Source organism: Trematomus bernacchii, unplaced genomic scaffold (genome assembly GCF_902827165.1).
Source record: "Trematomus bernacchii unplaced genomic scaffold, fTreBer1.1, whole genome shotgun sequence".
Taxonomy (NCBI): domain Eukaryota; kingdom Metazoa; phylum Chordata; class Actinopteri; order Perciformes; family Nototheniidae; genus Trematomus; species Trematomus bernacchii.
The window spans coordinates 16819565-16845963 of NW_022987739.1; the positions used below are offsets into that span (position 1 = coordinate 16819565).

The 26399-nt window shown below is 40.8% G+C and overlaps 1 protein-coding gene across 4 annotated transcripts in view; it reads right to left on the reverse strand.

The window, feature by feature from the left end:
- The window catches only part of LOC117495902 (glypican-5-like), a 65363-nt gene that overhangs the window by 7711 nt on the left and 31253 nt on the right, over window positions 1–26399 (reverse strand). For all 4 annotated transcript variants that reach the window (XM_034147490.1, XM_034147491.1, XM_034147493.1 and 1 more), the window contains 2 exons: window positions 20335–20455; window positions 13080–13221 (listed from right to left, as the gene is read on the reverse strand). In XM_034147490.1, coding sequence (XP_034003381.1) covers window positions 13080–13221; window positions 20335–20455 — 263 coding nt within the window. The remainder of the gene's footprint in view (window positions 1–13079; window positions 13222–20334; window positions 20456–26399) is intronic.

A 26399-nucleotide genomic window follows, 5' to 3' on the forward strand; every position in this document is an offset into this window, starting at 1 on the left:
TCTGTCATCCCAGGAGGAGGTTTCCTCTCAGCATGTGCACTCTCAAGTCAAAGAGAAGGGGCACTATTCCCTGTACTTCCTGGTTCCCAAGAAGACAGGAGAATTCAGGCCCATTCTGGATCTTCGATGCCTGAACCAGCACATTGCATGCAAGAAGTTCCATATGTTAACTATGAAACAGTTACTGGGACAGCCAGGCGATTGGTACCATCGACCTGAAGGACGCTTACTTTGATGGAGAAATTGCTCCAAAACACAGAAAGTATTTGCGTTTTGCCTTCCAGGGGGTAGTCTACGAGTACAACAGACTGCCGTTCGGCTACTCCTTATCCCCACGCACGTTCAGCCACGGCGCTGCATCCGCTGCGGGACCATGGCATGAGGGTGTTCTTTTATCTGGACGACCTCATAGTCATGGCCAGGTCCAGGGAATGGGCAATGTTTCACACAGCCCAATTGATCCTACACCTAACCAAGTTGGGTTTTGCGGTCAATTGGAAGAAGAGCTCCCCCATACCTCACCAGCAGGTAGAATATCTGGGGGTGATGCTCGATGCAGGCAGACTACGTGCCACCCTGACAGAAAGCAGACAGGCATCCCTGCTGCGGGCAGTCTGCAGGCTGCGTCAGGGGGCGACGGTGACAGCTTTGATCATCATGCAGACTTTGGGTCTCATGACGGCTGCTCACTCCGTAGTGCCACTCGGACTGCTGCATGCACGTCGCATGCAGAGGTGGTTTACCGGCCTTCGTTTAGATCCCAAGACACAAACGACGTCTGGTGGCCATCCCCCCCTCAGTAGAGAGCAACCTCCGATTCTGGGGGTCCCCAGAGAATCTGCGGAGGTGAGCTCCACTGGGGAGAGTGACCTCCTATATCACAGTCTTCACAGACGCTTCAGTGACAGGATGGGGGGGGGACATGCCTAGAGAGAGCTACAGGTGGTTGCTGGCCTCTGACAGGGGCTCGGCACAGCAACCTCCTAGAGCTGCAAGCAGTGATGTTGGTCCTACAGCACTTCAAACCCTTAATACAGGGCAAACATGTGCTAGTGAGGAGCGACAACCGCACCACAGTGGCGTACATCAACAGGCAGGGCGGAGTCCGCTCCATAGCCTTGTTGACCGCAGCAGAGAACCTGTGGCTGTGGGCTTCACAGATTGTGTTGTCTCTAAGGGCCCTGCACATCCCAGGACGGGAGAACAGGGGGGCCGACCTCATGTCAAGAGGCGGACCCCTGCCAGATGAGTGGAGGCTTCACCCGGAGGTGGTGAAGCAGGTTTGGACTCAGTTCGGAAGGGCAGAGGTGGGCCTGTTCGCCAATTGGCGCAACAGCCACTGTGCCCTGTGGTTCTCCCTGGCCCGGTGGGACAATCCGCCCTTGGGGGTGGACGCATTTGCACACGAGCATGGCCAAGAAAGCTGCTTTACGCCTTTCCACCGCTGCACCTTATCCCCCCCCCGGGAACATCTGTCAGTCATCCTAGTGGCGCCAGGTCGCCGCCTGGTGCCGTGGTACGCGGAGGTAACACAGATGATGGTGGGCCAGCCCTGGGCGATTCCTCAGGTCTGGGGAGCGCTGTCTCAGGAAGCAATAGGGGCGTTACCCACTCTGGGCCAAGCTCTCCAGGCTTGGCTCCTGAGAGGGACAGGCTGAGACAGGTGGGGCTGTCTGACAACATTATTCAGACTATCCAGGCAGCAAGAGCAGAATCCACCACAGCCTGTTACAGGCCAAAGTGGGCGGGATTCCGGCGATGGTGTGAAGGAAGGAGTCTAGAGCCTCTGTCATGCGCGTTGGGCTCTATTCTTGCCTACTTACAGATACTGGTGGACAGGGGGCTGGCTCATTCCACAATTAAGGTGTATGCAGCAGCCATTTCGTCCTGCCATGAGGGATTTGGAGGCAGGTCAGCCTTCAGTCAGCCGCTTATGGCGCGGTTTTTGCAGGGGGTCAGGAGGCAGCGCCCAGTAGTGCACGCAGGGGGACCTGCCGTTGGTGCTCGAGGCTCTGGTCACAGAACCATTTGAGCCTCTGGAGCTCTCCTCCCTGAAAGCACTGTCATGGAAGACAGCATTGCTACTTGCCTTGACTTCGGCCAAAAGAGTGTCCGAGCTGACCGCTCTGTTGGTGCACCCAAGCTGTCTTTTGATCCGGGGTGACCGTAGCGGGGCGACACTCAAACCGAACCCCTCCTTTGCTCCTAAGAGCCTAAGGAGTTCGTTCAGGTCAAGGGCTATTCAGTTAGGTGGCTTTAATCTTCCACCCCATATTGGGGTTAGGGAGGCTAAATTGCACCTCCTCTGCCCATTGCGTGCGCTAGCATGTTATGCAGAGCGCACGGCTGCCATTAGACGCACTGAACAGCTGTTTGTGTGCTTTGGGGATGGTGTGGCTGGAAAAGCTCTCTCCAAGAAGCGCCTAACAGGATGGCTATGTGAGTGCATTATACATGCCTATGGACGGGCAGGTAGAGCCCTCCCCACTCCGTGTCCGTGCACATTCTACACGGGCTGTGGCTGTGTCAACAGCCTTATTCAGCGGCGTGAGTGTAGAAGATATATGCACGGCGGTCTACGCTAGGCCCCTTCATAAAATGTTATCTCCTGGACATGTCTGGCTCCTTCTCGTCGTCTGTGCTTGCCGGGGCAACGCATGACTGGTGAGAGGGGGGGGTGGCTGTGGGTCAGTAGGTATCTGACCCCCCCCCCTGGACATAATGCGCTTGTGTTTTTTCCCGTGCTCCTTAGGGACTCGGGAGACATGGTGCGCAATCAGCCCCATACAGGGCTGGAGGACTCTCCCCGCCTGCAGGCTGGGAGAGCCTTCCTCACTATTGTCCATGCCCACTCTACACAGAGCGTGTGTGAGTGTGGGGGATGTGGTGCACTTATGTTTTCCCATGCTCCAGACGGAGTCTCCGCACTATTTTTTTCCATGCACACTCTACACGAGGTAAGCGTGTGTGAGTGTGCCTTATCCAAGCTGCGGCCCCGACTTCTCCACGGTTACAACCGGATGGGAGGAAGTGGGGATGCAGTGGATGTTAGCCAAGAGCCAGTCAGGGACGGTGTGGTGGGTCGATGTTGTTGGACGACAGGGCGTTTATACATCGGGGCTTCGCCCACTGTACCCATAAGAGTCCAGTAGAGGGCGGAGCCTGTGTGAAATATAACGGGGGGTTACGTATTATAACCCTAGTTATATAAGCACAGGCGGAGCCCTCTACCTGGGGGCCCTGTCTTTCCTAGTCCGCTCGCTGAAGAGTGTATAGGATAGTGGGGCGGCGGCTGTAGCCGCCTTATATACTGTGGGCCTGCACGCGCATTCAGGTAGGCTCGCCCCGATTGGCCGGCTACGTTTACGTAACTCAGTAGGTGAAAGCACGCACAGCATGATAGAGAGTAGTACCCATAGAGTCCAGTAGAGGGCTCCGCCTGTGCTTATATATAAGGGTTACAATACGTAACCCCCCGTTTTGCCTCAGTAGAAACCTCAGTTAGTTCAAATATTTACGATACATTCCTTTTTCTTTTAGCTAAGGCTTTTAACCGAAGCAACTAACAGTAAGTGCATTTCAACCAGGAAGATACAACCCAGAAATTGCACACATCATACAAATATATAAATTGAATCAAATAAATGGTTTGTTTTTATGTTCAATAGTATGCGTGGGTTTGTCCATGTGGATGTAGTAAATAAGGAGAGGATGTCAGGGAGGCATCTAATGAGTGAGAGTTGAAATTGAACTGACAGCAAAGGTGAATAAGTATGTGTGTGTGTGTGTGTGTGTGTGTGTGTGTGTGTGTGTGTGTGTGTGTGTGTGTGTGTGTGTGTGTGTGTGTGTGTGCATTAATGATCGTGTTAGATATCAGATGCCTCGGGTGTATTTCTCAGAACTGCCAACTTAAGCCCCAATTATGCCCAATCTTGTTGCCCTGAATTTGAGGTTTACAAAAGATATTCATTTTCTCTCTCTCTCTCTCTCTGACACACACACCTACACACACACAGAGAATGCGAGGTGACCTTGAGAAGCGTCTGGATAGAAGGTGTTTGTGCATGTGTGTGTGGGCGTGTAAATGTATCCCTAGAATTTCCAGCTGAATCAGTAATGAGCATTTCATTACTTCAGCCTCAGTTCCCCTGGGAGGAACACACATACACGTACACACACATACACACACACAAACACACACACACAAAGCAGGAAGAGCATGGTAAAAGGTAGCTGTGGATTATACTCTTAGCAAGTACTTATCAAAATCAAATTATAAAACGATTGCTAAATAAAACAGCTGTGAGGAAAAGAAAGACAGAAATAACAGTCGGCTATATCCTGTGAATATTGTGGTAAATAAAAAGTGGTTAAATATCTAAAAACCAATGATGATGGCTACATTCTAAACATACATTAAGCCTACACACTGTACTTAATATGTTAATGTTCATAAACCCGGTAATTTTATTATTTGTAGACTTTCAAAACTTTGGCCTGCCTGAGAAACTATAGACACTAAACTCATCCCTGGTGGGTCATTTGTCACAATGCTACGAAGCATTTTAACAAGCTTCTCATGTACTGAGTGATTCTCATGATATCATTATATCAGAGAGAAGGAATGAGAATGTTTTATTATGAGTGAGTCTACTGTAAACAGAACTTTGTGTTAAAAGGGATTACTCGATCAGTGTTCATTTGCATAAAATGATGATGTTGGTTTTTATTTTGACAGGATTTAGCTACTAACTGGTTTTACAAGAAAGCACCGTGTTTCTATTACGCCACATTTTCATTTAAACTAGCCTAAAAGTCTACAGTGAGAGGCTGTGAATAGGCAAAGCGGTGGTTTAAGATAGAGGCTAACAATGCTAACATGCTGATGTTACGCAGCTAAGCGAAGTATGTTAACCTAGCATGCAAACATTTGCTAACTATGAGTAGAACACATACAGCTGTGGATGATGGGATACTACTTTTGCAGGTATTTGGTCATAAACCAAAGAATATGACAAATTAAAATTGATGCAGCGTTAGGAAAACACCAAAATGATTAAAATGAATTCTAATGAATCTAATGAATGTGTTTATCAAAGTTCATGGCAACCAAAAGTTGTTCAGATTTTTACCTAAAAAAACATTTTTATCTCAAGGTGGCAAAAGAGAACATTTCTGGGAATTACAGTTTATCATTAGAAGAAGAAGAAGAAGAAGAAGAAGAAGAAGAAGAAGAAGAAGAAGAAGAAGAAGAAGAAGAAGAAGAAGAAGAAGAAGAAGAAGAAGAAGAAGAAGAAGAAGAAGAAGAAGAAGAAGAAGAAGAAGAAGAAGAAGAAGAAGAAGAAGAAGAAGAAGAAGATACACTTTATTAATCCCTTACAGGGACATTTCTTTTAGGGTACATTCTTTGTGAATGTCTGTACACAGTTTCATGGCAATGTCAGTTGTTGAGATGGACCAACAGAACTTGCCACCCCTCCAACCATCGCACTTGAATGGTAAATAAAATAAAACAACATTCCTATAATATAAACTGGAAAACGCATTTGCTCTGGGCAAAAGTGTTATATATTCCATCATCATCTCGTATCCATCATTTCTTACTTTCGGCTGACAGAAAAACCGGAAGGCGGGGATGCATTATTTATGATCAAAGATCAATCAATACAGGGTTGCTCACCTGAAATATAAAATGAAGTTAATCAACCGGATGATCTCACCAAAACTTGTATTGCATATCAATGACCCTCTCCAATATTAACTGTGCGGTATCATAGACTAAAATGTAATACCCATGTTAATGACTACTGCTTGTTTCCAAATGATCATAATAACAGTTAACGGCTTGCAGTGAAGCATCTTCCCAAGGTCACACTCACGAGGTTAAGCAGAGCCTCAAGTGGAATAATAAATCCTTTAGAGGAAACACATAGGGAAAGAAATGTGAGCTAAAGACTGCAGCGTAGAAGCAACGAGGGACTGTGATTGGAGCTGGATGAAAGCATCCACGTCAGAGAGATTGGTTGAAGGTTGTACATCAACAAAGCCAACGGGGGTGTTGTCTGCTGTGTGTGCGGCATCTGGATGCTCATTTAAATACATGTGGAGTGACGCTGGAGGTGGTGATACAAAGCAAGGGCTTCTTTTTAAAATGGTCAAGTATTGGAATACCAGAATCACTGCACAGAGGAGGACTAATAAACAGATGACGTCTAATCAGAGTCGCACGAAGAAACTCACTCAGGTGTAGAGACGAGCAAAGAGTCGGACAGAGAGATAGGCAGGAAGCAGACAGGACATGAATATGAGAGTATAGGAGATGCTTGTTGATAGCTTGAGTGCAGGGAGTCAACTGTGCACATCGTTATTCAGTAGATATTCTCCGATGTGAAGTTCAATTCTTTCATCTCTCTCGGGGTGAGTTGAACAAAAGAGAGAGTCTTAAGTCTCTTTGTATGAGAGAGACAGAGGGAGCAAAGTGAATGTGTAATTCTTTAATGAGCCCTGCCCCAAGGATCTATCATTTTAACTCTACTGCTTATTAACCATTGCCACATGCTGAACAAACACACATTCACACCTTGCTCTCTGCACCTACTGTACCCCCTATCTCATGAATATGATCTTCTCTATGCCCTTTATTATTAATTGTGTGTGTGTGTGTGTGTTCACTAGTCAATATACACCAAGCTGTGACAACAAAAACAAAATACAACCAAAGGAAGGAGACAGGGGTTGCTCTATGTGAAAACAAAAGGAAGAAAGTGCTCCAGTGTGGATATCCAGAGATGTGTTATTTGCACACTGCTTGCACTCATTGCCTGTTTTACACCCTTATGTTCTCCAGTGCATGCATGTATAAAGAAAGCGCTTTCATTTTATAGCGCTGATCAAACCAATCCAAAGGCTGGTGTGGGGAGCTTTTATAGTCCCGGCTGCAGATTAGGAGCCTCGCCAGGCTTTTTATTGTTCTTTCTGGCTGCCTTTAGACAGATGCTCACGGATGCAGATCAAACTGTCTTCGGGCAGAGAGGGTAACATGGAAAACACTGGCCTTTGCCTTTAAGATGAAATGGCCTCTAAAGGCTTTGTGAATGCGGCCCCAGGGAAGTGGGGGAGAGGCCAGAGGAGCGAGGCAGCGATGATAGAGGGAAGATACATGGAGGCAGAAACAATTAATTGAAAACGGTTCAGTAAAGTATCCTGTTGTACGCCCGTTATTTACTGCAGGATTATGGTAAGAGCCAAATACTGACAGCCTTTTAACTGGGCTTTGACCAAATTCCAAAGCATTGTAAAAAACAAAAGGTTACAATACTTGGACGAGAGATTGGAAAAGATCTGCCACACCTCTTCTCTTTCTCTATCTCTCCATCTTCCCTCCCTCCCTCTCTCTTCATTGTTATCAAATAAGGACCCATGGGAGGACAGACCACCTGGTTACCATGGTTACAGGGATTGAGTGCCCCTTTGCTAGTACACATTCTCTCACATACATTCACACATATACACACGCACACACAAATACACACACTGTAGTTGGTAACTACAAGAGCAGCTGACTGAATATAGAGAATATATAATTAATTATGCAGTGAAACCTGCTTTAAATGTATTTATCCATGTCTTTAAATGAATGTGAAAGACATAAAGCCTAGTCATAGTTGGGATTTTGTGAGCAGCTTGTGTGATGTGTTGTATATTACATCGTTTTTTTTTTAGATGTGGTGCTTTCCAGACTACTCACTGTAGTCTAGTGTTTGCAATGTGAGTCATGGATACCTGGAGGTTTAAATATCCCCAACTCTGTATCCACCACCACATCCCAGTTTAACCACAGCAATTATAATGACACAGCTTTCATTTTGATACACACAGAAAGAGAAGAGAAGAGAAGAGAAGAGAAGAGAAGAGAAGCTATGATTACATTTACATTATTGACATTATAGGACCTGGATATGTCTGGGGAGACAGAAAGATCGGAGAAGGGGCAGATGAAGAAGGGATTGTGCTGGTTTGAGAGGACAACAAATCAATGGGTTTAATCTCTGTGAATTCAAGGGGAGGGGAGAATGAGAAATGACTAAACGAAGAAAGAAGAAGAGCAAAAGAGAAAGAAATAACTCAGTGAGATACTGTTTAATGGCTTCTAAGCCTGCCTTTCTTATTGAATAAAACACATATAACAAATACCTAATAAAGTTCAGTGCAGAACTCCATAGCAACATTAGCATTAACTGCCATGACCTTTTGAATGGCAATACCTTGTGTGTCTATGGGCATGCATCTTCTTCACATCACATAGTGAACTAAATGTACTTTTTAAATGGAAATACCCTCAATATAACAATTAATTTTAAAACAACAACTGACTGCAATGTAAGAGAAAAAACGACAGTATCAGATTTTCTGGCTGGACTTGTAAAATGGCACATAAAGCGCTTAGTTAAGCTTTGTGCTTTTAACTGCTCATATCGTTACGCCTGCCTTGTTTTCTGCTTTTCATCTGTGGACATGTTTGCAGAGTGATCCTCCCTCTGTGGGCTGAGATCAACGTGTGAATGGACTTAAATCAAATAATAACAGGCTGTGTACCGTCTCAGCATGACCAAAATAACTTCTCACCGTTAAATGGCACACTTAAATAAAACACAGGTTTGGCAACGAGGTGTTGCGTTTGTGAGGCTTCATTTCAGCTGTTGGCTGGTATTGCCTGGCACCACACCTCCACCTAGCCTCCTCCACTTCTCATGTCCCTCTTCAGTATTCAACAGAGCCCAAATGTCATGAGAATTAATTAGAAGACAGGGAGAATATTTCCTTTGTATTACTCATCCCTGCTCATATCAGCAGTTCAGGGATGGAGAGAGAACTCAAGCTCAATCACGTGTGTGTAAAAAAAGGGTTGATGCTAGGAAAGACATTATAAGTCAGGAAGCAGCACACTAATGGATCCGTCAGTTAGAAAATGAGGTAGAGCATACATAAAACATAGTGGATTACACACAAAGACATTGCAGTAAGAGATGTATACAAATCCCACAAAGATGGGCAGAAGGACATAAACAATCATTTGTGGATCCACACACTTCAAAAAATGCCTTTCTCATTCTAGCAAATGTTTGCGTTTTTTTCCTCTGAAGCTCAATATTTCAGAGATTCAGACTTAGTAAAGTGAACAGTAGGCAGAATTTTAAGAGAAAGTAAGAGAGAGTTAGGATGGCAGATTTAGTGGCAGATCTATCCATAAGAATAACATAGTGGCCTGCATTGATTTATCTGATGGTGTTTTATTTATAAGTTTACTCAGAACTCATTACATGTACAGTACAGGCATAGGAAGTAAAACAAAATGAACCCCTGTGATTTGTGTGGTCTGGTTGATACCGCATCACTCTTTCAGCTTCAGTGCGTGCAAGGCTTGTTTATATGCATAGAGATGCCGACCGACGGAGAGACTTGCAGAAAATCCCCTTTTGTCACTCTTTATTGTGATTCTTTCTCCAGGAACTCATTGCGGCTTCAGAGACACGATCCACACACGCTGCCACCAGCTCGGTAAATCATAACTAGCTATTTTCTCTGTAAATAGCCAATGTACCAGTTTCAGGCCCAGCGGGAGGCGTGTGTTTCCACCAATCTGACACATCAAGGTTATTCTATGACAAATGTGCAAATATGTTATGTTTAGAGCTGGTAATTAGGGGGGTGATGCTGAATAAGAAACAAACATTTTAGGTGGCATAAATATTTTATCACGCTATTAACACAGTCTTACATCCAAAACCATTATACTGTAGCTAAAGGATTTGCATGTATAAGCAAATGAGATCCTAAATGCAGTTTTGGTCTTGTTAAACAAACACAATGCCTCATTTGACTCAATGGTCTTATTTTTAATACTCCTGTAAAATGTCCTACTCATTATAAGATATGTTTTCCCAATGTGTCCCTGCTATATCACCAACCTAACGCAAATGTTAAATCAAAATCAGTACCTAGATTTATTTCAATATCAATGTTTTCTACAGTATATCTCTCCTGCATACTCTGTCTAGTTTGCCTGTTTATACTGTGTGGTTATTCTTATTCTGTTTGTTTATTTTTGTGATCCAAATCTCCTTTCCTTTCCCTCTTAAGCTCCCTATATTTACCAGTCCACTTTCACCAGTGCGATATTGTGATCTTGTGCAGGAAGCCTTACCATTCCGGCATTTAGATTATTATGGCAAGCCATTTGAGTATTTATTCCATATCCTTGATATCAGACGGCAGCTGCCTACACTAGTTGGCTCGTTGATTTCACTTCTTAGATATATGGTCACACTTGTTCGGCACTCTGCTTTACTAGTTAAATAAAACATTATACTAGTCACTACAAACTAGTTTGACCATAAATCTAACAAGTGAAATCAAAGAACCAACTAGTGTAGGCAGCTGCCGTCTGATATCAAGGATATGGAATAAATACTCAAATGGCTTGCCATAGATTATAGCCTGTCTGTACTTCCTACACTTATCCAATGTTTGACCTTTCCCTGTGTAGGAGCCATTTATGTGTGTTATTGGCATGTCAGTATATTTTGTTTATCTTTATCTGCACAGGGTGTATACATAGGGTCATAAGTGAGCGGAAAGGAACAGGATACAGGAGGAGGAAGAGCACACAGATCCAACCAGACCAGGCAGATGCTCACCACAACAAACATTCATCTACTCGTGCATACTGGTATTGTACAAACTAAGAAATAAACAGCACACTAAACTGAATTCAACGACCGGAACTCATCTGTTGTGTGTCTGCGTTAAGATCACTCTAAAACTCACCAGTCTGCTCCAGCCTAGCCCTTTAGTTCTTTGTCTTTCCCTCTCTGGATTTGTATCTGTGTATTTTTTGTGAACTCTTTGCTTTATAAAACCTGCCTCCTGAGTTGTTTTGTCTACAAACTTTGAATTGTTCCAAAGAAACGTTCAAATTCTCTCTCAAGTTTATTTGTTGCATGGTAGAGGAAACGGCAACAGAAAAATACCCTTTGAGTTCTGCATAATCCTGAAAAAATGTAATAAAATCTTCGTGTAGTCTCAAAAAACACAATTGTACATTTTGAATTTTCCTTTTTTTGTTTAATCTTTTTTTTTCAGTTTCTTGGCCTTGTAGCAAAAGTCCAATGGCTTTGAACCAGTCTGCAGCCTGGAGTTTGGGAGCCACTGACGTAACAGTTCAGGATAATAACAAGCTACACTCGTGCTTTGTGTCACTGGGTCAATACACACTCATGACTGCAGTCGAAACAAGTAAAGTGACGGGGTCATTAGTTTGCCAATGACCTATGAGCTTATTACAGCATGCCCTCGGGGAAGAGAAACCCCACCACCCAGCGACATCACCAGGGTGTTGTGAGGGTGACATGATCTGATTATGGGCAACAATGGGATAATACCCAAGAATGAGCTCTGATTTAGTAAATGATCACAATCAATCCCATGGAGCAAGAATGCCTCCAACAACCAACGTGTATTGTATTCCATTCAAGCACTAACTACAGAAAACAAACAAACAAACACAGCTATTACATTATTGGATTGACCTGAAAATAATTGGCCTAGGTCTTCCTGGAAAGTCCAGTTCAAACCACTTGGGTGTCATGGAAATGTTCGTCACCAAAAAGGCAGTAGGGGGCATCTCTTATGCTGACCAGTTAATCAATATATGTGTTTTTCCAGCTAAAGATAGACACTAAAGCTTTCCATAACGTAAAGAGGAGGGTCTTTGAGTACTGTTGCCCTTCAGACGGATGGTTGGAGATGAGATTTTGACAAGATAGTAGATATTTTTGCCTTTTATGATGCTGGAACACAGATTAGTTTAAAAGAAGAATGCAACTGAAATATATAGTGTGAAACATTTTGACCAGTCTGATAAAAGTACATATCAAACTTCTCTCATTTAGCTGCTTACTTTAAGTGATGCGGTCATACCTAAGCACGGTCCCACAGTACAAGAATGCTGGTCAATTTACATGACAGATTTATTTTGTGTGGTTTTGTCTGTGTTGTTGTCTGACAGCTTCAGGTGCTACACAGCTCCTAGCATCTAGTGGTGCAACAGTTTGATACCTTCACCAGTCTGTGTTGATACGACTTTACACATCATTTGATTTTTAAAGGCGGACATAGACATTTGTTATACATAAAGTATTGGACATATATATACATTTATTAAAGAAAAATATATGATTTTGTATTAAAAGTGTCAACAGAATAGCATGTATTAAAAAAGGAATGTTTTGCTTCTCTATCTTTGAAGGTATAACCTTAGTATGTTTTACATTCTGGTTATAGCCTAGTAATGCATTTATTCTCCCATTAAAAAAGGGTGGTACAAAGGGATAGTAAAAATAGGAATACACAGAGGAAAAACTAGGCACTCAAAACATATGACATTTGGTCAATAATTAGATTCAACTATTTAAATTAGAGGACATTTTAACTACATTAAATATGTGGGGTTGCCTCAAGGCCCCTCCCAGATCTCCCTGAACCCATGTTTAATATATGAGCAGGAGCCTGGTGAATGTGTCAAGTGCAACATGAATAATTACAGTTTGGATCCCCATTTCTGTTTTTTGGATGACCTGGTTGTTGGTGCATCCTTTATCCTGGCCAAAGAGGAAATAAACGGCTGAGACCAGCAGAAATAAAGCTGGAGAAGAGAGGGAGGAAAAGAAAGAAAGGGAGAACGATAGAGGGGGGGGGGTAGTTGAATCCATCTCTCACTATCCCTCCCTCTGGGCATTTCCCTGCTGGCACAGTATGTGTAGAGGCTGCAGCACATTAAAACCACCACTATGCCATGTACTGTGTGTGTGTTTTACTTATAGGTGCATATATATGTATATTTGATCACGTGTTTGCATATGCAGATGTGTAACGTGTGCATCAGAATCCATATATTTGCATAGTGAAGACAGGACATGCTTGCAAGTGAGCATCAGTTGATGTGTTTATATGTGTGGGAGTATGTTTGCTAATGTTTATTCCTCTATTTTTGACAGTGTGTACGTGTGTGTGTGACTCACCGTTTTCCACACCAGATGCTTCACAGCCATCTTCATCATCGCAGTCATCCCCACTCCCTCTTTCTGTCTGTGCGCTCCCTCCCTCCTCTTCCTCCACCTTTCCTCTAGTTTTGCTCGCCCAGCCGAGTTCCACTAACAGCTCCTAGATAAAACACACACACAGAAACACACAAATGTAAAACGTTGCACGTACACAAGCATCTATGAATGACAGTGTGTTGTAACTTCTGATCTAACACAATCATCAGATCAAAATGGCAATTGGGATAATAATTGCCATCACTTTATTACGTGTTGTTTATTTTTGTATGATTTGTGGTATGACTATCGTTAACTTGTTAATGTTAACTATGAATTGTGATTTTCTTTGCTCGTAACCTCTCCTGCACAATGAACTTAATTATTAATTGAAATCACTCACTGCCTCTTTTATATATGTGCAAAAATGGCATAACTGAGGTTGTGAATATAACATGTGAAACACTGTGAACATATTAGCCACATTTAGCATTAATCTTCAGCTCGCAAATCAAATACAGCTAAAAATGAACAAGGTCAAAGGTCAGCAAGAATGTATTTGCTGTATTTGAGTGATAATGATCCTAAAGCAGTGATATAAGAGAAATGCTTAATGAAGAAACACACAATAACCTTATTGTTCCCTCTAAAGGGACAGAATGCCACAGAAAAGATAACAGAACTCAAAAGAATAATGAGAAATACACACACACACACACACACACACACACACACACACACACTCAGGTCAGAGAGCAGAGTGAAGGGTAATTGAGGTCATGCTGTCTGCAGGAATCCATATCATCTACTGCTCAGTTAACTCACAGTGTGGATGCTGTGGCTATCACTTATTTGTGATGCTGAATGGAAACCTGCACTTCCTATAGCTCAATGAGGGAGCCAACAAAAAACATCCATAACCCTCAAATATTGGGGTCAAGAATTTGATCAGGACAACACAAACTTGTTGTCTATGTAAGAAACTATGAAATAACAAAATGGGAGTTGATAGGTTGTTACTCATATTGTCTAGACAACAGGAACATATAATTGGTTCACAGTATGATAAATGTGTCGTAGAAAGTAAAGGTGGGTAATATATCAACTCCAGCTGAGGGCGGAGATAAGGCAAACATCCACCAGTTTAATAAGGAAAAAGGATATATGGCGGTGACATTTCACTATATATCTACATTCACAGCAAAGCTTATGCTTCAAAATTGCATCATCTACCGTAATGATTTATATTATTTTACACTGGTGAAATCTGTCTGTCAAATTAAATACTACAAAGGTTTGTTTTGGATTTATAATGACAAATATTAGAATTGTATTGCTATGCAGCGTAAGATAATTTGCCTCAACGCCTACGTTGCCTGTTGCTTGACAGCCAAATCCATTCTGCTTTCTAATATTTAAACATGGCTTACCTCTGCATTGCAAATATAATCCCTTTAACATAAGAACATATGGTATAAGCTGCTGCTATAAAGTCACTGTGGTCGCAGTGTGACACACACATATCGACTGAGATGGCAAATAGTATACATTTGTAACCCTGGACATGTGCAGCAGTAGACATACACATTTTGATAATGCAATGCACATTTAAATACTTGACTGGAACAAGGAGAAGCTAAGTTATGAAGGAGAATATGTCATGTCACCTGTTCTGATTATTCACATGATATTTAAAAAATACATTGTTTTACAATTTTTTTGTAAATGACATCACTATAGGTATTTTTTCACGGTTTTAAAATAGCAATTGTTGATATAGTCTACCTATGTTTAAATGAGTTTGCCTGCTGAATAGATGCAGGTTGGGTAAACATTGTAAGTAGGGACATATGGCCTCCAGTAGGTGTGGGGCAGCCTGTGGAAACAAGGGGAACCAAGGTTATTAAGTGACAGCGTGTCCAAAGGGACATGGAGACTCTGTGCAGTGATTCACCATCATGTCATCAGGCTGCAAATTAGGCCTGAGGGAAAACCAAACACATTACAAGGTTTATATCAGGCCTGTGTTTCTCAGTAAAGAATTTAAAAATAATTGGTGCTGAAAATCTCCAATGAAACCATTACACTGCTAGTCATTTAATTTACAACTCCAGAGTGGTTTGTCCTATCTAATTATTGCTGAAAAAAACATATAGTTTCATAATAGACATGCAGTCGATATTTGCGTTGTTTAATGGAGTATTTTACATTTTGGAAATAAGCTTATTTAATTGATTGTTAAGAGATAGTTTAGAAGATAGGAACCTCTCTGATATTTCCAACCTAGCAGCAACAGGGAAGTGATTTTCCATAAACTTTCTAAACCACATGCAACACAAATGCCCCATCTTGCAATGTTAAAGAAAGCAAAAATAAAATGTGTGTACAGTATGTGCAGTTGATTCGGATCCACTACATACATTTACTGTTTTTTCCTTGGGCCATGCTGTCAGGATCTCGACACAAACAGATGAACCCAAATGCACGACCCAGAGACAAAGTCTTGAATGTAAAAAAAATTATGAATGTAATTTTAATTTCACAGATCAGGTAATCCCTCTTAACAGAGTAGGTACTGGAAATAACAAAAGGCGCTCACAAGGAGGAAAAAACTAGGCATAACAAAAAAGAGAACTTAAGAAAAACTTAAGCCTACAAAATTAACAAAAGAAACAAAACCTGACATGAGTGAAAGCGATCCTTTCTGAGCTGAGGCTTGGCACGACCATTCGGAAAACAAACAAGACGAACTGACACAGGACAGGGGAGAGACAGGACTATTTAAACATGAGGTGAGTGGGAAAAGGTGGAAACAATCAGGGGCGGGGCAGACACTGATGATGGCGGGAAAAACACACAAGGGGAGGAAGAAACAGGGCCTGACAAGACAAGAGGTAAGTCCAAAATAAAACAGGAAATGACAGACAAAATACATAAACATAACTAACACATTTGACGAGACACAACACATGCTACACTCTTCTACAAAGTTTTGAACAAAAAAGTTATTTTTCATAATCCAGGTAACCCTTTCACATATAAGTATTTTGGAAAATTAATTGATTGCTATTTTTTAACATTCCACCAATATTACACATTCATACAGCCCTATTACACCCATATTACACTGTTATTACAACCATATTACACATAATTATACCCCATTACACCCATGTTACACCATTATATACACCTGTATTGCACCCGATTATACCCATGATACACCAATGTTATACTGTTATTACACTGTTTTTAGACCCATATTACACCAATATACAGAAACCACTACATCAGAGGTAATAACGGTACCTGACCAATCACAGTGCTGATGGTTAGAATGTAGCTAATATAAAGTATTGAATAATTGCCATTCAGTTCTTAATTTGTTTTGAATTAATTTAGTCCTGTCCTGTTGTATTTTTGTAAGATAAAAACAAATGAATAAGATAAGACCAAGAGTCCTCACCTTAACCACTAACAGTATCCTCACCCTCCCTTCTTATTGATGTTAAGACGCGCCATACTTCCTGTATTCTGCTGTCACTTAAGAGTGGGGGGTCCACTGCCCCTCCCTATGCAGGGGCAGCCCTCAGAGGGTGGATGAGACTCAGGCTGGTTGGCTGAGCATGTACATACACATTTTAATTGCAAGGATTGGCGACTGGCTAATAGAATCCCATTAGAGGGCAAAGCCTATGTGAAACACAACCCACTGCGGCAAAGGTCTAATTAACACATAATACAAAATTGTGACAGCGAAAGATAAGAAGAGACTGGGGAAAATACGGAAAGAACGACAGCCCTTCAAAACAACACGGCTGGGGGAATAATTAGAATTCCAAGGATGCTTCTTTGTCTCGTTACATTTTTTGGTCCTCTTCTAATCCTAGCTGTGCGACTGTGTAAATGGCACACATGACAGGCATGAATAGTTATTATTAAATGGCGTACATTAATATTTGTGCCTCAGATAAATGGCTTCTCCCACGTAGAAAGCACTGGTGCAGCTAGCATGGCAGCCCAAGCCCTGGGATTTACAAAGTTGACTCTAAAGTAAAACAATAACAGATCTGTGTGTGCAGTTCTTACACACAGAGTTTGTTTGTGTGCCCAGACTTGCATTCTCTGAATTTATCAGAAAGATGGAAAGACTGCACACCCCTTGGAAGCCAACATAGTTTTGCAATTCAGATGAGCTGTGTTATATCTGACTTTTCCCTTTGGTGCATGCTGTGGTTTGTTAGCATACCCATCATCAATTCAGCAGGCGTGCATTACAAGCCAAAAGCATTGATCTTACTTTTCCAATCCTCATTTAAGTGTGTGTTTGTGAGGATGTTAGAAGATTCACAGAAGCTCCAAAAGTCTTTAAATCATGTAATAACGAACATATATGGCTAACATAGAATTAATGGGCCTGAGAAAGCGAATCTCATGCATAAGTGATCGCATGGTTCATGTGTGGTGTGTGTTTGTTTTTATAGCGGGAGGATGCTGACTCGGTATTTCCTCCATGTAAATGCAACATGATAAATGGGCTCACCATTAAAAATAGACAAGGCAAAGAAAGAGCCTCAACAGCAAAAGGAGAAAAACAAACCATGTCACATCCCATGATTTCTTCAAATTCACTTACAGAATTCACCTGGTTGTCTTGACAAGGAACAATTTCCACTCTTGCCTTACAATAAACATGTTGTTTTTAACCCTAATTCATTTTAAATCGACCTCCTGATGTTACAAGCATAGACTGACATTTCTGTCATCATGATAGTCATGGTTATGGCTGATCTATAGTTTAGTTAGTCAACAAATCCTACATTGAATAACAAGAAACAAACAATAAATGTATCCTACAGCCTGTGTATCCAAAGCCTCACACATGTAATCCTATGTGCACCAAAAAAACAAATGATATCATACTGTCATCATTTCCTGCAAGCACACCAAATATGCTGCTGGTAATAGTCCCAGACTAAAGCAGTATCATTCCTGTTTGACCCAGTTGTTTTAGGAAATGATAAAGCATGACCCAAAAGTACCTCGGACTGGCTGGGAATTGTATTGAGATTTATGGTGAGTTAATGATTTGACAATAACATGTTTGGCATATCATTAGTTCTGCTGGTCTCTCTTCACTCTTTTGTTTGTTCCTTCTCTCAGCATGTGTCAGTCTCAAAAGTCCCCTGAACACAGCCACATGGTCCTCGCGCAGCTAATGAATCATAGTTATGGATAACCTTGATGTATCATTTTATGGAATCATATTCACATGATTTTATGAATCATTCATGCGAATCATATCACCATATTACCATGCTGTTCAGAGCTTTTGAAAGTGCTGCATAAATCAAGTTTAATTATTGAATCAGTTAATTTATTATTGCATGTTATTATCTACAGCTGTTCCGAGAGCTAACATTTAAATGTATTGGATTTAGCAGCGATTCACACATAAGGTGATAACGAAGCATGAGGACGAGAACACTTCACAAACAAGCCGGACCCCTGCAGCTAGCTTTAGAAAACGGTATCACACCTACATCATAAGAGAAACACCGGGAGGCTGAACTTAATATTCCACCGTTATAATAACAGCCAAGGATCAAACTAACAATAGCATCATCTTTTAAAGCATGGATATGAATAATTCTGGCCCTTAATGGTAGGTAGACAAATTCCTGCAGAATGCTAATCACCCTCATACGTCATGATGTCACGGCCAAGGTGACCACAGGAGATATTAATGCTCTGCGGAAGAGTTATGAAATCCCACACAGATCTTATTGTTGAGTCTGACTCTATCATCATCAACACGTGGGTTCATCAACATACAGTTTTTCCTCAGAGGCTGCACAGTGGGATAATTAAATACAACGCACATATATCACAGCTTACATTAGTGGAGAATGGTTAAATACGCAGACTTCATTATGTGGGCTGTGGAGAGAAAACGGAATTTATTTATGTCCATGTCAGATATGTTCATGCGGGTGTACCTATACGATTATGTTGCAAAGTTCATGCTGATGCAAAGTTGACATTTTGGCCTGATGATGACACTGCAAGAAAAAAAGAAAAGATCATGTGTCTGACATTAAAAAAATTCTCGTGGCCTTCTTCCCATTGGATTCTCTGTGTATACGAGGAGGTGCTAGAGATAGGTCAGAGGTTCTCCAAAAACAATGGGAGTCATCATTTGGGAATCTATTAATGGACAGGATAGTATAGGAATTGATAGGGAAGTATATTGAAATGTCACAAGGTCAACAAAATAATCAAAATCATCGTCTGGGGACCATGAATCTATGTTATATTTTATCAAGATAGCTTTCTCTGGGTCATATCAACATGGTTATCTGCAGGACTTATAATAATAATAATAATAATGATAATAATAATTCATGGTATTTATTTTAGCGCTTTTACATTACAAATACATATATTAGACATGTAATACATGTAATACTGTGGACAATACCCACAGGAGCAATTTAGGGTGAAGTGTCTTGCCCAAAATGCAAAAACACCTCTGTGAACATAACGTTTGGAGTGGCTTTTCTTCACTGAAGGCATGTAAATGGTAAAGGACTGCTTTTATGTATTACTTTTCCAGTCCCTAGAAGCGCTTTTACATACTGTAGCGACCCTGTATAGGGTGCTGGTTGTGTCACTCAAGCATCCCCCGTTTCTCTGCCAATCACAGAGCTGCACAGTAATGCTGGTCGGTGTGTGGGCCTGTGGTTGGGGGAGCAGAGGGGGGAGGGCTGGGAAGTGGTGACGTTGACCCTGCTTGTGTGTTTGAGTTAGGGAGTGGAGTAAGAGGAGAGATGAACCTGTAACCTGTAACCTGTAACCTGTAACCTGTAACCTGTAACCTGTAACCTGTAACCTGTAACCTGTAACCTGCTGTAACCGTATGCGAACAAAGGAGTTATTAAACCCAATAACTTGAAGCCTGTTTCCGACTCCTATTGCCGAACGCTACAATACAGTATACAAGTCAGCATTCACTAATTCACAACCATTCATTCACACACAATGTGCCATTGCTCAGGGAGACTTACATTCACACACTATGCCATCAGGACAAATGTAGGGTTAGATATCTTGCCCACTGACACTTCGACATGTTGACTGCAGGGGCTAGAGAGCGACATATTTTGGTGAGAATACATATTATTGCGAGAATGGTGTGCTCCAACTACTTCTTATTTGAGGTGATCACAGTGTTTACCTGTGTAAGCTGCTCCAGCCTCTGTTTGGCCCCCTTCAGGACAGGATCTGTATTACGGACGGACATCTCTGGGTTCTCCTTCTGGGCTTTTAAACTGCTGCCAACAACACGACCTGCATAACTACAGAAAGACAAAACAAGAGAGCATTAAAGTTCTAAATGTCCTAGTTCTGAGTTCTTATCCTGCCCTAGTTTTCTCAGAGGCACTGAACTAGCATGTTCAATCAGGGCGTAGTGATTCACTTCATGTGCAGAGACACACGCACACCACAGTGTAGAATAAGTTATCTGCTGGCAAATGGGACAAAGAAGCAGAGGAGTCACTTGAGACATTCAGCTATGGTGACATGAGTTCATCTTGTCCTGATCTTAATCTTTACCAGCTTGTTGAAGTCATAAAGCTTTATTAAGAACATGTTTTAAAGTTATACACTTGACTCCATGAATAAAGTAACTCTTTCAATTAGAAAAAAAAAAAAAAACTGTAGTTGACTGCTCATATTTCTGGATTTCTACAGAGAGTTCAATTTCAAAAGGCAGTATTTTTATGGAGTTATGTGGTATTTTGTAATTTAATCTTAGTGATGAATGAATGATACACGTTTACATGATTTGTGTTACTGGACTACCAGAACAGACGACACAGTCTATGTCAAAGGAGCCAATGTTCTTCCTCACTACATGATGTGGGACTAAGAAAGGTATTCTGATTCTGATTCTGATGCTTTACCAGGTATAAAATACATTTTATTCTTAAGGATATTGGCTGTTTAAACATTTTTTTGTCTGTTGCCATCTGTGAATGTGTTGAGCTTTCCCATGGTTCTCTCTTGCTTATTTCATCAAATCTAGCTTCTTTCGTGCATATTCTGTAACTTTAAACTACACTTTTACTGAATTAAAATGAGAAATTGGGTAGTGTAGCCTATATCTGGCAAATTAGCATCCTCACTGAGTTTGATCCTTGGTCATCTCAAATGTGGATTTTTTTTAAATGTAGTGGGTTTAAAGCAAATATCACGTCATGGTGTCAGTGTGTGGGGTTGCAGTGGGTGGATCAAAAGAAGGATGAAGTGAGAGAAAAGCAAAAAGGAGAAGAAACAACCATTTGTGAGTCATATTTTTCCAAGTCTCCAAGTTCCAAACCAGCTTTCCTAGCTAATACAATCAGCAAGTCACTAACCGCTGAGTACACACCCTTAAAAACACAAACACACTCTGGCTATGGCAACAAGGGGAATGGGTTGTGGGAACCAGAGAGCAGATTCATGGTGGATGTCAGCCTGAATCTTAAGAAATGACTTGAGTAATGCCAAAATATGGTGTAGTGGTGAATACCCCAGCCTCTGGAGCCAGGCTAACCCCACTGGTCTGGAGATCTTACCAAACACTTTAGTCTGATGCAAGTCTCTAGTTAAGATCCTCAAATCATTTTATTACCATGCATTTTGAGTCTTAAAGCATATTCTCTGTGAAATAAGGGTCACACTGTGGCTTAAGTCTTATTCAAGTTGAAGTGCTAATGTCCTGAGGTCTGACTCACAAAGCGAGATCAGCTTAGTTTTTACTTTGTGGCTTTATTGAGCCAGACATTAGAAATCCATTATAACTGGTCTCACAGTAGTGCTTATGAGCTGTGTCTGTGAGATACGTTTTGGATCCAGCTTTGAGAAAGTTCACAATGAATATGCGGCCAATTGCATACAACATCAACAGATCAAAAGCTGCATGTTTAATTTAACGGAGGCTGAGAGTACATATTCTCATGGGAAAATTAGGTAATTAAAGAGGCAGAAATAAAATAATGGAGTGGGGTAAAACAATAAAGCGCACAACTATAGGCGGAACTAAATAAAAATAAATTATACTGCTGACTTTATTCAGTAGCCTAGGGTTTGGTATAAACAATAATTACTACCAGTTATGCTCTTATGTTTCATGATGATATCCCTTATTACAGCTCTGGTGTTATTGCTGCTGGATGCAGTGGAGATTACTGGAGGACAACTGCACTGTAACTGTAACATAATGGCTACAGGAAAACATCAATTGATGACCTCAATGTAATTGTAACACATAAGAAGTAGTAGCTATGTTTTTGTGTGCAAATACTTACACAGTTTAAGGATGCATTTATGGTTGACCAATGGGGTTAACAGATGTATCTGCACATTTGTTATGTATAGTTCCATGTCAGATATAACAACATTGTTTTTATAAAGCAGAGCGATAGACATAATAGTGGGTTGGCCGCTTATACAATTACTCAAAGATCTCAACATGCTCTAGTCTAGAGGTAGTTCACCTCCAAATTCCCAAATAACCGATTTCATGAAACAGACTACATTTCAAGAATCTCTTTAGTTTTGATACATAAACTAAAAGGTACATTTCAAACACAATCACCATGGAAACTGTTAGCATTGCTTACACAAATGCACAAGTAAACAGAAAAAGCTCCCCTGCATCCCTTCTAATCTCTGTAAAGAATGAATTATGTTTTCCACTGTAGGTTTGGTATGAGTAAACAAGGTTGATAAACACAGGATATGATGCAACGAGTACCAATATGGCCATGTAATGACAACAGGAAATTGGACTACATGTGAATGCATTAACACATGGGAAAAGGTCAGCACCAGCTAACTGATTTATACAATTCATGGTAAGAGATAGATCACAATATGAGAAAAATAGGAAGAGGAATGACAGGAAACGGGATGATTAGGGGGAAGGATTAAAAGAATACGCTACATTAAAAACCATATTCTGTGCCCCAGGGGGAAATCCCCTAAATGTTTCAAAGTCCAGGAAATATTTTTCAACACCACACATTTAATAAATCGGCTACACCTAAATTAGTTTCATGGTTTCCTTAAATTAATTCAGCTAGAAGTGTGTGTCTTCATTAGAAACAGAGCAAAGAGTGACAGGCAATTGATTTGACCTTTATTTATCCAAGGTTGGCTCAATGTACTTGCTTTTTTTATACGACAACACCCTGTTTACAGTTGGACTGACAGAAAACCAACTGATATTAATCAAAAGACAAGAAGAAAATAAAATAAATTACATTATTAGTCAGCCATCATTGTGTATTGGCTTTAAGGCTGCATAGACGTATAGAGTGCTTGGCTTTCAAATTAGCTTTTTTTAGATTTCTTCATGAATAACCAGCTCTAGAGCAGTTATTCGTTTCAGAGCATTGAAAGATACATATCTTTTTTCTCCAACAAGACATTTGTAGATAAGTAATCACCAAGGGTTATAGTGCTTCTCAGTGAAGAAAGACCAACCGACCTAATCATGAAAAATGCAGTTGTGGGTATTGTAATTATCTACACAGTAATGAATCCAAGAGCTTAATGTGGAGTGTGTAATGAGGACCTAAAGGTAGAGGAGGGAACATGTAGATTACATCACTTAATCAGGAACTGAGGGTAAAAAACTAAATAATGGCTTAAATCAAGGAAAAATCATTCTGAAATTAAAGATGCGCTTTTGTGACAGCTTTGAAATGTTTTAAATATGATATTTTGTATGTATGAAACTTAATCATTTTGATATATAATAAGGTTTTATATATTCTGAACTTTCAGCACAAACATTTGTCACAGCAAAGATGTGCAAATTACTATAGTATATCTCTAGAAATTGAGTATGGTATAAATGTTGTTGTATTATCATTAAGTACCTTTATGGTTTATTAAAACCTGTTAAGCCCCGAGCCTGTTTTCCAGGTCTCAGGCTAGAAAATGACATTCCCAGAACAAATGACTATATCTTCACTTCTAAAAGGGGTAAATTAATAATCTTTTTTCTCAAAGCAATGATAAACCTGTGAGTTGGATGTAGAAGAGTCAGAATCAATATAGATTGTTTTTATTTTAAAGGGGACCTATCATGCAAAATGCACTTTTGTACGTCTTTTATACATGAATATGTGTCCCCGGTGTTCCAGGGAACTCACCAAGTGTCAGAAAACACAACCCTCTCTATTTTCCTCCATACCCAAATCTCTAAAAAAGGGGCTGCAACGGATCTGATGAAAACTGATCCAGATTTGAACACTGTCCTGACGTCAGGACAGTGGCGCTACGGCTATTGGGCCAACTGAGGAGGAGACAGCCACGGCCATTGCCGTTCGAAAGCGCTGGAGACGCTGTAGTACATATGCCAGGCCTGTAGGTGGTGCTGTTCTCACAGAATCAGCCCTTGCAAAAACAGAGCTAAAAAAGTGCAAATTGAGCGAAATGAGGCATGGCTAAAATACATGATCTGTTTGGTATTTTGAAAAAAAAAAAAGTATAAATATGCCTTATATAGGTATGGTCCTACACTATATTATTATAATATAGCATGATAGGTCCACTTTAAAGTAAATTCAGATTGAACATAGTAAATAAATGTAAATTATAGTGTCCGTCCAAAAAGAAAAAACATTACTTATAGTGAAAACCACCATTGAATGATGGGATCGGAGACTAAAGGCTTTAGGAATCCAAACTATAACATATAATAAGTACCCTGTATCAAGATTGATGCAAAACAAGTGACATTTTACCTTTTTAGAGAGATTCAGCACACAAAAAACACTTCTGGGGTCATTTGGGTGGATTTGACCTATCTCTGGCCCCCCTTGGTCGATGTTGATGATTGACATCTCTTTTTAACCGTTAGAGCCAATAGAATCGAGGGGAAGTTCCACATACACACACACGTTACCAAATAATGAGTGAGAGTGATGCGTAGCCAGAATACCCAAAACCGGAAGCTGCGATACACTCTGGTAGCTATCATAGCAGCTAATATGAAAACTCAGTTTTTGACATAAAAATTGAATTATGGATTATCAGTAGTTTTTTCAAAGTGACAGACACATTGGATTAACCTATGGATCAACCTTCAGCCGCGTTTTTTCTCGTTTTAATGCCATTGAACACAACTTTTGATCAGAATAACAGCATAGGTAAGACATATTGCCGTGTTGGCTACCTGAAGCTCCTTGTTGTGACGTCTGTATTTGCTTCCCATTTCGCGAGCTCAGTGATGATACTAATACCTCTAGAATCTGTGGAATCTCAGCTTGCTAGCAAAGCTTGTTTGTGCAGATCTGATAAGTAATAAAGTATTTATACCTAGAGTTCTGTGCTAAGTGTGGTAGCATTTTTCCGCTCAGGGCTCATTTAGACGCTTCTTGTGAGACTTGTGTTTTGTTTCGGTAAAAATGGTTCGTATCATCAGTTAGCTGAGTTTCTTCCCGTTAAATTAGTATGACACATTCATAGTTTATTAAATGTTAAGAAGCTTAATGAGCTTAATCCACAGTATTGAGACACAGTAAAGGCTGTCGCTGATATAATGACGTCAATGTGTGAGAAGCTCTAAAATAAGTTACAGCCATCTTTACTGACTCCTAAAACAGGAAATCTTATGTAATCTTTAATCTTTTATAATTCAACTGAAAAATATTCACATCGTCTCAATCATTTACAACTAAAATACTATGTAATGTAGGGATGATCGTCTCTAAACGTAGAGTAATGTGGAGTTATTGACAGGAATGTCTTCAGGTGTTATCGATTAGCAATTCCAGGATGGATGGATGAGGTAGGACAACAATATTTATTAGGGTCACTGCAATCTCCATCGCAAATGCAGAGGGAAGAGTGTACCAATTTCTATGACTTTGACTATGTAAGACATAATTAAAAAATACATGATTAATTTGCCATGCTCTGTAATGTTTGGTGCAATGGAAAGAAGAAGAAAGGATTCATGTTGCTTCTCCCCTCAGCTGTCAAACATCAGCATAGCATTGAAAGCTGAAAAGGGAACAGAGAACCAGAGTTGGCTGTGTGAAACTATGTGTTATTTGCAGGAAGAGACATTCTTAAAACACCCTGCCAGCTCCAACTAAACATCTGTTGAAGGCTGAACAGATATCATTCTCGCCTAATGCTCAACAGCCATCGATTTACTGAAGGCTGAAGGCGAAGGCGGGGTAGCTTTATTTGTTTTAACTTGAGTGCCTCTCAGGGTTATTACATTCATTCAAATGAGTT